The sequence below is a fragment of the Saccostrea cucullata genome, unplaced genomic scaffold, assembly GCF_032062105.1.
Source record: "Saccostrea cucullata isolate Sc308-1 unplaced genomic scaffold, CSIRO_AGI_Scuc_v1 ctg13893, whole genome shotgun sequence".
Lineage (NCBI taxonomy): Eukaryota > Metazoa > Mollusca > Bivalvia > Ostreida > Ostreidae > Saccostrea > Saccostrea cuccullata.
Genome location: NW_026920095.1, coordinates 1 through 16,456, shown reverse-complemented (window position 1 = coordinate 16,456; position 16,456 = coordinate 1). Strand labels below are relative to the sequence as shown.

Genomic DNA, 16,456 nt, shown 5'->3' with positions numbered 1-16,456 from the left:
AATGGCGAACGTGGTTTAAAGGTTGACCCAATTTATATCCATATCCTGGTGTAACACATTGTCAATCTAAAGTTTGGAGTTTTTTTGGCTTTTGGAGAAAGGGCAATGGGCCTCCATGCAAAAATAATTTACAGATGGACATGGTTATTTGTAAATTGTGTAAAAAGTAGTATGCAAATAAAGGTAAATTGAAGTTTGCGGTCACATGTCATGTAATTCTACTCGTGCTGTCAAAATTTTAATAAATAAAGTTAACCTTTTTTAATACTTCAAAATATCGATTATATAATCGATTGTGTTCTTCCGATTCAATTTGATAATCGATATAGTAAAATTTGTCCGATTTTACAACACTACCTATTATTCAGGTTACTTACCATGAAAGCTTTCTGAAGTTTGGCCAAGTCTTTCATTGTGAGCCGGTTTTCAAGCTTGTTATCAATAGATATAGCCTTCCTGTAAAATAAAAGGAATAACAAATTGATTGACTGTCAGGTGAACGAGCTGTTCTCTCACCTTGAATAAATACATTTTGATACTATACAATTATTGCTGTTTTTTGAGGTCAATACAATGCTTTAGCCATCTGAGGAGTACAATATTCACAGAGCCCGAAGGGCAAGGTGAATATTGTACTTCGAAGATGGCTAAAGCATTGTATTGACCGAAAAAACAGCAATAACTGTTTTATTATATGATTTACTGATAAAATGATACAGCTCATTACTTGTTTGCATTTTATTAAGTCCTAGCCAAATACAAGAGAGAAACAGAATTAAAATGTGAATAAACCTTACCAGTCGTATCAATTTGAAATGTTGTTTTTTAATCAATTTTAGTCGCCATGAAAGAAATATATAATGCCAGTCTTTTTTTATAGGATAGATTTTGAAAGGAAGGAGTATTATCAGGGATAACTGACTGCCAAAAAGTAAAAAAAATTGTTGTTCAGTAAAAGTGTTGGAGGGGGTCCCTGCATCCCCTCTTACCACCCTCACCCTAAAATATATATTAGCTTATGTTTTGTTCACATGAAAAAAAAAAACAGAGTCGTTTAAATAGCTTTCCAAAACAATTTGTATCAATTTGGAATTTCCCAATCTATTTTTAGATCAATGTGGAGGAAATAAATCCTTGTATTGACCTGGAGCAATTCACGTGCAGGTTAATACAACGTAGTATTTTTCTAACATAGTTGGATGTCAGCCAATCAGAGAGATGGAAATTATTCAATCATATAATAAAAAGGATTCTTTTTTTTTATTTATATAGACTTCTTCATTAATTCTAGCTTGATATGTACAATGTACAAAATAATGAATTTGATTTATTCATTCATTTAATTCTATGAAATTTAGTCCATCAATTTAATTATTACTGTAAAATTCTTCTACTGCATCAACACCTTTTCCATGTGTGTATTAACATCTTCATAAAAACAAATGATATCACAGCAACATCTATCACAAACTCATAAAATATTTCCAACTTCCATTAAGTAAACTTCACATTACAGCAATACTGCTCATCTGCAGGGCAAATGCTATGTTTTGGTGAATTATATGACTAATTAAGAAACAAATATTTACTAGGATTCCAATATGTACTCATTTAATTATATCCATTGACAAAAAGTTTGCAAACCTTATTTACTCTTCCAGCAAAAGAGCAGTACTGCAGTTATCAATATATAATGTAAGTGTATTTTACTACGATATCTTTGCTAATCAGCTGTGCTCTTACACTTTACGAATACACATGAACTCTGCATGCAACCATCTCCTTGATATATTTTACATGTCTAACGTGCATTGCCCTTAAAATCCATGTCATATACATCAGTTACCATTCCCGTACTATAATAACACTGGTGCAGTACTTACAACTTTTGTAATTGTTTTTCTCGTTTTGTTTTAAGCTTTTTTGACACAGACAAAATTGCTGGAGTCAACAAAAATGTCACCCTCATTGAAGATTCTGTTCTGATTATTTCAATTTAAAAGTAAAAAGATATTTCTATAAACCAGTCCCAGTAAAGTGATTTCTTATACGTTATAAAAATTATATCCATGTACGTATACATCAAAATACTATTCATAGGATAAAACTATTTAAAAGCCAGTCCGCAGAGAAAACCATGCAGAACTGTCCAAATCAAAGGTTGTCATATCTTAATGAAATTTGGTGGGTAGTTAGACTTTATAATATGTTATTAAAAAATGACCAAAAAAATTCCCATCATTCAACATGGCAGCCGTGAGGCAGCGCCACCTCCTTTTTGCACATTTAAGTGCAAATGCACTTAAAAAATTCAAGAAAAATGGTAAAATTCACATTTGATTTATTTTACTCAAAATTAAACTTGCATTTCCGTTAAGGTATTTTGAATAACATAAGACCATGTTCTTTCAAAATTGACATTTATCATAATCAAATATTCAATATATCAAAGGGCAAGACAACTCTTGAAAATTGGCATGATGCCAATTTTAAGAATTGCCAAAAGTATTACAAATTTAATGCCCAAAATCTTCCAAGACCAATCTTTGAAATTATTTTTTTTTATTTTATTGTTCAAATATAACTCTAAACATTATCTTTGCCAAATATTAGCTGGGAAATAATAAATAATTGAGATATGGGGATTTACAAATTGCCAATTTTCGAAAAAATTGCTCAAACTCAAGTGGGTTACAAAGTCAGATATAGTACTTTATATTATAAATAATTGTTGTTAGATGTTGAAACATGTAAACATTTTCTTTGAAATAATAATTAAGAGTGAAAAATATTAAAATTAAAAATTAAATAAAACTAAATTGTCAGAAATTACCCCCAATATGAGGATTAGCATTTTGCCAATTGTTTAGAATGAAAAAAAAAAAACATAATAAATTGTATTGGCTTACTTGCAATTTTTCAACAATCATGAATATATATGTTCCTTACATTTTGTAAGTTAGTTTCTTTATAATAAATAAAAGGGAAATTACAAGTATTTAAATTCAAACGGACTCAGTATCATTCATATAAAATTTGAGATTTGAACATATAAAATTTGAGCCTTCAGTAAGTTGTTTGCTAGCTGCAGAACTGTAGCTCTCCGAAAAAATATATATATTGATAGACCGCAGGGCTACAGTGCCACCTGTATTTTTATTGCGCATAAAAAATGCGCTTGGTTCTAGATTAATTCTTCCAAATTCTTACCTCAATTGCAAAAACGGCTAGATTTCAATAAAGCTCCTTACTCCTTTATCAATTAACGGCATGGTTTACATCACAGGTGCTGGAGGACAGGACCCCCCCCCCCCAATACAATACAATGTGATATAATCTATCCTATCAATTTAGTTTGTTTAAAGTTACATTTTATAAAAATATCTACCCTCTCTATATGATTTTTATATAGAGAATGTAGGGTAGATTTAATAGAACGTTTGTTTTAGGTAATTTTTCGATTTGCTGGTATAGATCTTATCACAAATACGGCAATGAAAGATATTTTATGAGAAAAAATTCGAAAAAGCCTAGGGGTCTATATCGAAGGGGGGTGGGGGGGGTCCTGTCCTCAAGCACCTGTGGTTTACATCTGTACGAAGCGCGTTAGACTGAAATATCTTCTCAATTCCAGGTCCAGGAGGGCTATTAGAAACAATTATAAGGAATGTTTTGTTGTGGAAACGGTGAAAGAATATGTTAGGAACACACAGTTGGTAAAATTTTGAGATGACAGTTTTAAGAACACGGAGAAATAAATCGAGAAACGGCGCATCTTTTTTTTGTGCGCAATAAATATACAGTTTTTTCAATGGGTGGCACTGTAGCTCTCCGGTCTATCAATATATGTTTTTTTCGGAGAGCTACAGTTCTGCAGCTAGTTGTTTGCTTTCTGTCAATTTTAAATTGGTACAATCTTATAAAAATACTGACAGGGGATATTATACAAAAAGCTCCATAAAGGAGGTTAAGAAAATGAAAGATGCTGGAGTTTACTCTTATCCCACCTCCCGAATCGAACAATTGTCTTCTTTTTTTCGATTGGCAAATTCTTTTCAGGTAAGTTTAATTTTAAACCCCCCCCCTTTCAAAATCGTTTCTACGTCACTGCTATGACTGCAATTTTTGTGAATAAGAGATTTTATGAACATGAATAAATCAACTTTATTTAAATAATGGGGGATTGAATTTCTAAAATACATATTGTTTATAAATTTGTTCATTTAAGGTGATTTAATCTGAAATATTTGAATAATATAATACGTTTTCCGTTCCGTTTTTCTTTCCTCGTTTTAGCAATTAGAACCCTTTTCATTTTTCACTATTTTATCCATTTCAATATTAGTATGTAAATTGTGGAGAGGTGGATAGGGTTAAACGATTGGGTACTAGATATACTCGTATATTTAATATCCTGACCTTGATTGACTGACACGCCCCTCCCCCAACTGTTTTCAGTGGATACATATAACAATAAAAAAAACAATTTATCTCTGTCTGCAATGGTACATGTATTAATAACACCATTATGGTTATTCAGAAAAAGTATCAAATATTAATTTACACAGCCTTAAACAATTTTATTAATAATGTTTTGAAAATAATTTTGGCAAAATTTGATAGCCCCCCGCCCCCCACGGTGGCTAAATATGAATCCAGTTGTAACGTGAAGCGGTCACCCATCCAAGGGTTAAACAGGCTCGCCGTTGCTTAACTTGAGTCCTAGTCTTAGAGCTTTCTAAGCAGATTGGAACCTGACTTCAGATACGGCAACCTCTGCCGTCCACAGACACGAAGTCTGTGTATGGACACTAAGTCCTAGCTCTAAGACTTCCTGAAGCAGGACACCAGTCACTACGCTGCCACCAACTTTGTAACGTGAAGAAGCGGTCACCCATCCAAGGGTTAAACAGGCTCGCCGTTGCTCAACTTGCCTGGAGGGAGACTCTACCGCATCACCAGAAAAGCTAGCTCACTGGCGAGGCAGTACAAGTTCCCTATACATGTATACTGACCGCTACACAGTCTTTTATCATGTTTATAGTCAGTATTAAATTTTTACCACTTTGTACTGCAAACTAGCAAAGTTTTGGCTGCAGTAACGACTCATGTTTTCTTTGGTGGGGGGGATAGTACCCTCCCCCGAATAATTTTGCCAGTATTTATCGTGGAGGGTCCTATATCGGTGGGGTACCTAAATCGGTGGCATCTCCTTTTGAGCTGATGATTTTTAATGTGAGGTCTGACTTTATCAATATATGAATGTTACGTAACACAGTAGTTTAAAGTATGTAATGTAAAATTAAAAATATTCCTAGGAATGACGGTGTTTGGTTAACTCAAAAACTTACTAAATTAATGAAACCTAAACAATTTACATGTAGATTAAAATTACAAATTATTTTTGAATTTGTTGAGAGTATGCAATCAAATACCTGTTTGTATTCTTATATTTTCTCAAATGATGGAAGAAGAAGAAGAAGAAGTTGCTAAGACACTTAGAAAACTAAGTGCGTTTATATTGAAAATATATGATTTTAGTTAGTCATTCCTCCATGATTTTTCTATCCCTCACTTATTTCATTATTACATGTTTCATATGTGTTTTTCTTTTCCTTTTCATTTCTGATTATGTATATCATATACTTGTCCTCTGACCTGAATGAATATGTTGCAAATATTCTTCATTGTCCTCATGTACCTGAAATGGTTTGAGTGAATAAAATGATCTTGAACTTGAACGGGGCCCAGGTGCCTTAAACAAAATATCAAATGTATATTTTGATGAAAAAAAATATGTTATTATTTGATTAAATTTCCTATTCAATTGTACTTGTTAGGAAAAATTTTGTATCTGTTAAACGTTAATTACCATGAAATACAAGTAGATTCCTCGAGGACAGAACCCTATAGAAAATATACCTACTACATGTATAGTATATGCCCAAAATAGAAAAAATTAAAAAAACATCTAATGAACTTTTTTATTTTTTTATTACTTTCTAATTCTTGGTATTTTTTTTATAGTTGATAATACTGGTTGTCCCCCCTCCCCCACACTGAAATGGCTTCCTATGGGCCTGTTACATGTATTTGTTTATTCAAGCTAAATTGTTATTTTTTACATTCAAGTATCTTAAAATAAGTTTTCCCTCTTTCATAGTGCAATAATACTCCACAACAATTCCCTTGGTGAAGAAAAAATGATCTTACATAACTTTCATCTTTCCATATTGACATACCTGTCATTTTTTTTACCCAATAATACAAAAGAGTTCCAACAAGGGGAGATAACAATTTAACTCCAGCAAATTGGTAACAAGAGGGTAAAATAAGCAAAAGAAAGTTATATGAAGTGTCCAAATCAGTTATTCCTCTTCTAAAAAATATATTAGATTAAGAATCTTCTTTTTTTCTTTAAATATCATAGAAATAATCCAAAAATATGGTAAAAGACTGTTATTTAAAATATGTGAAATTGTAGCAAAATATGGTATTTCAAAGTTAATTTACAGCATGTAGATATTATTTCCCAAGCTCAATATTTTAATACAGAGTAGACCTAAGATCATTCTTAAAGTAACAATTAATTTGATTTAATTTCAACCTTGGTCTTGAGAGAAACGAGCGTCTAAAAATGGCTAAAAAATCATACTCATTTACTTAGGATCTATAAATAGATGTGTAAAAAATAAAATATTCATTTGATTTAAGTTTTTCCTCATTAATTGTGTTAATTGGACAATGACTTTGACAATAAAACAAAATTTGAAAATAAACTGATGACAAAAGGTAACTTTTTGACTTGATCAATTTGCATACATTTTCCATTAAATTTTGTGTGATTTTCGACAAATATGCAAATGAGCTGTTACTAAAAATAGAAACAGGGTTCGACATTTTTTTGTGGATATTCTGACTTCTACCTTTATGTAGAAAATTTTAAGTCACTAAAAATTCCTAAGTTGCAACCTTCCATTTGGACGATTTTTTGAATTTTGCATGGTTTTCTCGCAGACTGGCTCTTAAACCGCACATTTATTGCTTGGTGTAATAAAAATATTATAATATATGACACTGAAAAATGCAGACTTGTCGAAATCCGTCTGTCCTGTCGGTATTTTATTTTTAATTTGTAAAAGCAAATAAATCATAAAACACATCATTTTTATGTCTCTTATTAAAGACGTTCTTTCCCAAGAAAGGAAATTTGTAAGATTGAAGACTGTCAACAATAATAGAGGATATTTTGGGGCTGTTATTCATAAGCCTTCCTGGTCTGATAAAACTTTGTCCGGTCCAACAGAACATTTGTGTTTGCCAGACCAAATGTCTGACAGTGATTTAAAAATTTTGACAAGTCTGAAAATGCATAATTGAACATGACTGTACATCTTCTACGAACATGACATGCATGTGTAATACTCAACATTAATCAATTTTAAAATTGCAATTAAAGAGGATAAAATAAACAACTGTAGTATCTGTGCGACTGTCCAGTGGTACGACTTATTGTCTGTATTACGTCAGATGGCGGGATAGTCGCACTCTCTCTCTTCTACACCTGGATGCCAAGGAGACCGGACGTGTCTGGGACAGCAGCGGAGCGGGAAGTCGACCCGGGCCAGAACCCACTGTGATTGTCTTTGTATATATGTTGGATGTTATTAAATATATTGTAAAGCACACCCCCTAGACGGATACTTTACTGGCGCCCAATTCTCGGGGCCCGGGATTCCCGTACTGCTGTCACTGTCAGGTATTTTTAGGCATCGGTTTTAGCCGCCATTTTTGGTGCTGCTAGGTACGTGAGAGCACATGTGGATTTTTCATGTATTTTTCTTGAATCGATTTTGGAATTGATATGTAAATATTGTCTGTGATTTTACTGGATTATTTGTGATGTTCTTTTATGGATATGTCTGTTGAAGAGGCCGTGTCGGCCTTAGGCCTGGACACGCGCCCGGCTATCAATAGTGTCATGCAGTCAGACAGATTTAACCCTCCTGTTCCGTGCAGTGTGTATGGTTCTGTAGAAGGGGTTTTTTCACCATATGTTTATAACGGGAGCGAGCATATTGCATCCCGTCACACATCTTTTGCTCAATCAATGTCAGGTCACATGGGAGGGGGTTGCCCCTGGGGGGTCCCTCTATACCTATGCCCGGCCTGCATTCGGGCATCCCCTGTGGGGAGGGTAGTGTGTTACATGGTATGTCAAGGAGAGAGTTCAGGTTTGCCCAGCCCCAATGTAGCTCACCAGGGATGATGACCAGTGATTCCCTGGAGTCCTCTTTAGGTAGCCTGTGTTGGTGTGGCTCACCTGGCAGCACTGTGAGTTGTAGCCCACCTAGGTATGAATACAGTGAGGTTCCCTTGAGTTTAGGTTTAGAACATCGGTATTCTGTAGGTCATGTGCTCTCAGCTCGTAGCCAACCTGTCCTTGTGGGAGACACAGCTAACCTGGGGGACATAGGAGTTAGACCAAGCTTTGGTGAGGGTATACCCCACTCGCTTGACCCCGCCCCTCCAAAACATACACTGTTTGCCAATCAACAGCCTGTGAGGCCTGCACCGCTCACTTCTGTGTATGATCTGAGGCCTGTTGACCCTTTAGGGCTCACCTGGAACCCTTTGTCTGTACAAACCCAGCCTAGACCCGCGGACTTTAGTGTGTCCTCGCTTCCTGGGGATGATTTTCAACCCCGGACCTCAATGCCACACACTACCTCTGCCCGAGACTTGGTGAATACTGGGGGTGGACATGCCCAACCCCCACTGCCCGATCACACCCAATCCCTATGTTTCTGAGATGAGGATATTCAAACCTCACACCTAGGTATGACCATGCCCAGTGCATCACAGCATCATAGTGTCCCCATGTCATCGACTTGTAGTCCTGCCTATCTTGATACCCCAACCTGCCATTTTGGAAGGGAGGGGGAGAGGATAGCACATGTGCATGGTACAGCCAAGCTGGGACACTATGCTAGTCAGCCTGTCCCAGCCCACCAGGATAGCAGCTTTAATATACCTGCACAAAACACCAATAAGGCAGCTGCTGGGAGTAAGCCCAGGTATAAGAACCTTAGGTACGATGGTAAGACCAGCTGGAAGGCATTTTTGCACAAGTTTGTGAGGTTGTCTCGTAGTCAGCTGTGGACCGAGGAGGAGCAGCATGACCAATTCTGTTTTTCCCTTGAAGGGGCAGCAAGCGAGTATTATACCTTGTTGTTAGAAACCAGTAGCCACCTCCGCCTAGATGAGATCTTGCAGAGATTTGAGAAGCGTTTTGGACCCTCTGCCCCCGATCTCACTCATCAACTTAACTACCAGTCTGCCAGCCAGAACCCTGGGGAGTCGCTTCATCAATGGGCCGACAGAGTCCTGACTTTGGCGACACGAGCCTTCCCCAGTGTGCCTGATGTGCACACTCACGCTATACCTCGGCTATGCTATGGAGCTGAGGACAGAGATGCTGGTATTTACGCACTTGATGGGCATCCCCGGACAGTGGAGGAAGCCGTGGAGCGCATGCAATACTATCTGGGACAGCAGCGGAGCGGGAAGTCGACCCGGGCCAGAACCCACTGTGATTGTGTTTGTATATATGTTGGATGTTAATAAATATATTGTAAAGCACACCCCCTAGACGGATACTTTACAACAAAATCAACAACAAAATAAAATTCTTATAACGCTTACTTTTCTTTGTCCGGGGTTTTACTCCGTGAGGATTTCATCAGGTCTGGCGTCTTAGTCGTGTCCAGCTTCCCAGAAGTAGCCACAGTGGGGGTTGTGGCTGTCGTCGACATCTCAGATTTGGCGGATATCTAGCAGGTGCCCGTTTTCCGTTACGACATTAAAGCATAGACAGAGCGTGTAGCATCAAAACTTGCAAAGTTAGAATAAAATGTTTTGTTGATTATACTTCATTTTAAATAGTTATCTAAACTAAATCAATAAATAAAATCTGTCAATAGATCTCAGCGATAATCCTCGCTGTCCGCCATTTGTAAATCAAGTTGCCAAGGATCTATAGAAATAGAATACTTCCGATATGGAAAAGAAATTTCCGGATTTCTCTATTTCCATACAGAACTTTGGATCGGATGAAATAAAGAAAAGAAAAAAACACAAGATATAATAGATGTGCCATATAATTGCAAAAACGATTATAAGTTTGTTTTTTTTTAATTAATTTTTGTACAACTTTTATTAAAAAAAAGTTTCCACGTTGTATAAAACAGTAGCGGAAAAGGGGGTGTGGTGTGTATAACTATTTTTGCTCTCCTTTTACATTTTTAGCTCACCTCGACGAAGTTGAGATGAGCTTATGCTATACCACCGGCGTTGGCGTCGGCGTCCCAGGTTAAAGTTTTAGGAACAATTCCATTCCCAAGTAACTATAAGACCTACCCGGACCAAACTTGCATGGATGATGCATCTAGGGATGGACACTACCAGAATTGCTTTGGATGCTGGATCTGACCTACATTTTCATTCCCAAGTAACTATAAGACCATCGTCTCAAGCCACGGTCCGGAGTCCGCATGTAGGTCTCTCCAGAATGGGAGAGGAGCGTACATTTTGGCCGTGGTTTGCGACGATGCTATAAAACATACCCGGACCAAACTTGCATGGATGATGCATCTAGGGATGGACACTACCAGACTTGTTTGGGATGCTGGATCTGACCTACATTTTCATTCCCAAGTAACTAAGTATAAGACCTAATCTAGGGTGCATCTAGGGATGGACACTACCAGACTTGCTTTGGATGCTGGATCTGGCCTACATTTTCATTCCCAAGTAACTATAAGACTTACCCGGACCAAACTTGCATGTAGGATGCATCTAGGGATGGACACTACCAGGCTTGCTTCGGTTGCTGGATCTGGCCTACTCTTTCCAGTTTAGTGACCAAGTTAAAGTTTTTGGAGCAGGTCAATTTTCAAGTAACTTCAAGCCCAACCCAAACCAAACTTCAGCCACGTAGCATCGTTTTTGAAAGTTGGGGGGGGGGTGCAGCCAGAGAAAAAATTTTTTTTTTACTTACTTGAAAAACTTGACAAGCAAAAAAAAATATATATATATATATATATATATATATATATATATATATATATATATATATATATATATATATATAAAGGAAATTGCCCAAACTTTTAAAATCCTATTTCGTGGGGGACGGGAGTGTAGAGACCAATTTTTTTCAATGCCAACTTCTCTCAGTACCCATTTGTTCATACATATATTCAACACTACATTTCCCTTAAATCACTTTCCTGTAGTATAAAGGAGGGGGGGGGGGCAACCAGCCTTTCACTGAACATTTCTAATATATAGTAAAAGTCATGTTGGGAAAAAAAGGGGGGGGGCCCCCCCCCCCCCCCCATTGTCCCCCCCCCCCCCCCGTTGCTACGTGCCTGAATTTACTTGCATGGATGATGCATCTAGGGATGGACACTACAGTGTACTAGACTCGCTTCGGATGCTGGATTTGTCCTTTACATTTTCCAGATAAACAACCAGGTAAAAGTTTTTGGAGCAGGTCTTTTCCAAAGTAACTTAAAGCCCTACCTGAACTAAACTTAAATGGATAATGCATCTGGGTATGGACACTACTAGGCTCGCTTCGGATGCTAGATTTGGCCTATATTTTCAGATGAGTAACCAGTGTTATGTGCTTGGAGTAGCTCTTTAATTTTATGGCCTGTTATGATGTAACTTTCTGTCAGCATTTGACTCAATGATAAATTGCATTTGCTGACAAGGTCATTGTATCCACAGGCACCTGACGTTAATGAAAAAAAATATACTCCCCACCAAATATATAAGAATAAGTAACGCGTCAGGTGCTTGTGATTGTATTGACCATAGAACTTAAGAAGTGCTGACTTAAAAACGAGACGGCTGATATTCTTGTTTCATCAACTTGTTTGTGAATGATTTACTCGTTTATGAAATTATTCATTCTTAAAACATGCTCTTGTGTATCGAATCAACTGAGATATATTAACCCCATATGCAGATGAAGGTATAATACTGCATAAGTAATTAAGGGAAGTTGCATGACGATTGAAAATTTAAGTTGCTGTCATCACGTTTATCGTAAGACTTGGTTTTAAGATTACCATTAATTTTTTCAAGTAAAATATCCAGATATGAAACAGAACAATTTGTCATGCTCTGCGGTATGTTTTATTTCATGCTCACTTGGAGATATGCTGATATCGTATCGAACAAAGAAAGGAAATAACCATTGTTAACATACAATACGTCGTAAATATATCTAAATGTCGAGTTGAAGGCCATAGCAAGTGTTTTCTTCTTTTAACGTATATGATTGTGAAAAAAAAATCTGGGGCCCGTTTCACAAAACTATCTTATGACTAAGATCTGTCTTAAGACTGAAAATTATCGTAAGATTGCACCATATCCGTTTCACGAAACTGTCATATCTTATGATAATCTTAAGATCTATCATAATCTTAAGACGACCAGATACATGTCTTAAGTCTAAAGTGAAACTTGCGACATGTATTGCGACTATGTATTTTGGCTGAAAACCAAAGGACATTTAAAGAAAACGGTTTTTAGAGATGGAAAAATCATTTGGACTATATCAGGCCAGTCAGAACAATGACACCCCCCCCCCCAATAAAAAATGCCGAAAAACATACGATAGAAAAACTAAATTGTACGTACTTTGTGTTTTCCTCTTTATTCATTTCAAGACCAAAAAATTTTCTTTGGTTGTACCCCCTCCCATTTGAAATTGCAACCCCCCCCCCCAAAAAAAGCCAAATACATAATTCTTAGGATCATGTGCATTTTCATGGATTTGATTAGTCCATGAATTTTACTTTGATTTATTTTGTTACAGTGTGGCAGACAATATGTAAATGGTTTTTATATGTCTCTAATTGTGGTGATTTAATTTCAAAGTAAACATTTTATTCAGTCGTACACAGGCACGTAGCATCGTTTTTGAAAGTGGGGGGGCCAACCAGAGAAAATTTTTTTTACTTACCTGAAAAAGTTGACAAGCAAAAAAAAAAAAAAAAAAAAAACCAAAACTTGCCCAAACTCGAAAATCCTATTTCGTGGGGGGGGGGGGGGGGGGGGGTAATGGCCAAATTTTTCAAAGCCAACTTACTATCACTTCCAATTTTTTCCTTAAAATCCTTGCTATCACTATACTATGGTTATAAGTGGGGGGGCCAACCATCCTATCAATGAACATTTACTATAGTAAAGGTTAGGTTGAGGAAAAAAGTGGGGGGGCCAGGCCCCCCCTGGCCCCCCCGGATACTACGTCCCTGGTACAAAATTAGATGAAAATAAAATGGTATAATTTCTGGGGTATCATCATTAATCTACAGGAATGTGTATGACAATTCAATATGCTGTAATATTTGATGCTGCCTTTTTATTATATTGTTGAAACCGTAAATTTGATTTGAATTTTTTCTTTCGTTTCTCTTCTTCATCTGTTAGCATCGATATTTTGTTACAGTAGTTGAAGCGTTTCAAAGACACCTGCATCGAATTAATTTTATGAACGAATTTTGAACACGATTTGGTGTACATGTCTTAAAAGGAGTCATTGTTAAAAAAGTGTACGTTATTTGCAAAGTTTTAGATACGTACACTAGTAGTTTTAGTTAAAAGTAATCACACTTAATTAAAGTTGATGCTATAACATGTTGTAAACTAAATAATGAGACATTATTTCAGTATTTCAAAGAAAATTAATGAAAGACTTCGTGAAAACATATTTTTAGAAAATTCCTGTGAAATTGAAGAATGGAATTTGTCATAAGACTTATCTTAAGATTTCTTATACTTAAGATAGTTTTGTGAAACAGCAATGACAAATCTTATGATTGTCATAAGTCAGATCTTAAGATGATCGTAAGATCTATCTTAGGACAAATCTTACGATAGTTTTGTGAAACGCGGCCCTGCTTCATATGAATACAAAAATAGGTCTGCTAATAACGTGGCGCATTTGGTACCCATGGCAATTCCAATGGATTAATTGATTTCCAAAAACCACGTAGATATTGTCAAACATAAATTCAAGCAAATTTTTGATTTCAAATTCATAGTACTTGTGGAAACAAACATATGATGTCATAGGTTTTTGCAAAAACTGTAATTAGTTTAAATTCATACCTATTAGAACAATATCTTTTGGAAGAATGCTTTACAATAGGTGTAATGATAGATATTGTTAAGTAAAAGAATTTATATGCATATTTTCTTTATTCAATCTTTTAAAAATGTTGACAAGGGCAATAATTTCTTCTAAGGTCTCTTCATTCAGGCATTTGCTTTCTTGTACTTCTAATGTATTTCCCTGATATTCACAATTCAAAACTAAAGTATATATCTTATACGTAGGAAGTATTCAGGAACATTCAGCATCAGAATTATGTATTTTAACCAATTTTTACATATTTTTCATAATATTCTTTACAAAAAATGTGCGATTTTTTATGTTGACATACACTTCTGTTTATTCATGTTTCGCATATTGAATAATATGGTGACCTATACATTTTTTGTAATAATTGGAAAATTTAAAGTATATCAAATGAAAATAAATGCAGTTTTTGTACTTTGAACCATTAAAATTGTGAGGGTGGAAACCCCTTAAAGATGTACTGCGGTCAATTAATTTAGGATTTTTAGATATAGTCCCTTAACATAGTGAGATTCAATAAACTGCATCCTCTATTGACCTGACACACCCACAGTATACGTGCTCTTTGACATAATCGGATAATTTAAAACGGAAATAAACTATTCAGAAACAATGCTTGACAATTTGTATGAAAGATGCCATTTGTCAACATTGGACCCAATTCAGCGTAACTGTATATTGTAAGTGCAATTAGCAAGGACATTGCATCAACCGTAGAATTTGCGAATTTTTTGCTTTAAAGGAAATTATTTATATCCTTATGTCATCAACGTATTTGACAGTAGCCCACCTCTTTGTAAAATTGATGCATCTCAGCTGTAGGAGAGACAGTGGTGGATCCAGGAATTTCGTAACGGCGGGGGGGGGGGGAAGAGGCAGGGGGTTTGGGGGCTGCACTGAAGATCCCCGGTGGGTCTAGGGCAATAGCCTGGAGGGGGTCCGGGGTCAAAGCTGAAAAATTCTTATAAATCTTAAACAGATCTTTTTCCTTGATTCAAGGATGATTAACATATAAGTTTTACATACAAAAAATTACTCAGTAAACGCCATATGTGGATGACATCATGGTAATTATTGGCAAAAAGAAAAGTTGAATTCATCACGTTGCCTTTAGCAGGGCAGATAGTTTTGCATCAAATTCTTTAAAACTTCCATAAGTAAATAGACAGGATAGACTCTGTATTGTAGTTTTACTTCGAGTTTATTAAGATTAGACTATCATTGAAATTCTATCTTAATGTCGAATTAAAGGCCATATGCACAGCAAAAAACCTTTAAATTTTATTTTGAAAATTTTAAAATAAATTCTGCTTCATGAGAATATAAAACCGCGTCTGCTATAATAAATGGGCACAGTAATTCCCAATAGATTTTTAGGAGTCGAGACCCAGCCTAGCTCCAGATATTACAAACTAGATACTGTCAATGGGAAATTCAAGCACCCTTTGATATCAAGATTCTAATAGGAATTCTATGTTCTTCATATTAATTGAATTCATTTATTCAATTTTAAGACTTTCACACTGATTTCCATCTCCATATTTAGGTTTTCCATTCACTTATAGATGTGGGATGTACATGTAATGCACAATTAATATTATTAAAGTACATGTAGTTGATTTAAACAATATTTATTCAGTAAACTGAATAGATTGGGCAACAGGCTTAAGCCTATAGGTACCCTCTCTATACTACAGGTCAAGGTTACAATACAATGAACAGAGTATATATTAACATTTCTTAGTTTGTTTCTTTGAATGCTATATGCTGGACAATCCATAAAAAAGTGGTAATTACACTTCGGACAGGATGCATCGGCTATTATATAATGATTTTTTAGGTGTGCATTAAGATTACTAGCTTTATTACGTCGTTGACAATGAAGTATATTCTCATTTCTGCTACCATAGTTGAAGTATTTACAACTGCTAGAAGGTTGGTTTATTTTTGACTTAAAAATTGATAAAGAAGGTGACATTCTCACATCAGAACTAAGATTATTCCACAGTTTTATGGTTGAAGGAATAAAACTTTCATAGTATGATACAGTTCGACATAATGGTAAAGAAAGATTATTACCATCTGATCTCAAACTGTAAGAGTGTTGCACTGGTTGGAAGGGCTGTAATAATTCGTTAAGATAATTAGGGGCAATACCATGGAACATTTTATAAAATAATATTAGTTTATGGTTTGTTCTTCTCTGATATAATGGCTCCAGCAGAGTTTTTTGGGGGC

General features: G+C 35.7%; 1 protein-coding gene across 1 annotated transcript; it reads right to left on the bottom strand.

The window, feature by feature from the left end:
• Window positions 1-377: 377 nt before the first annotated feature.
• Window positions 378-10,037, bottom strand: LOC134243309 (uncharacterized; the record flags this gene model as incomplete). The annotated part of the gene is made up of 3 exons (XM_062725566.1): window positions 9,706-10,037; window positions 1,884-1,982; window positions 378-456 (listed from the first exon to the last, which is right to left on the bottom strand). Coding segments are annotated over exons 1-3 (288 nt in total), but the record flags the coding sequence as incomplete, so codon positions are not given.
• Between the last annotated feature and the right edge of the window lie 6,419 nt (window positions 10,038-16,456).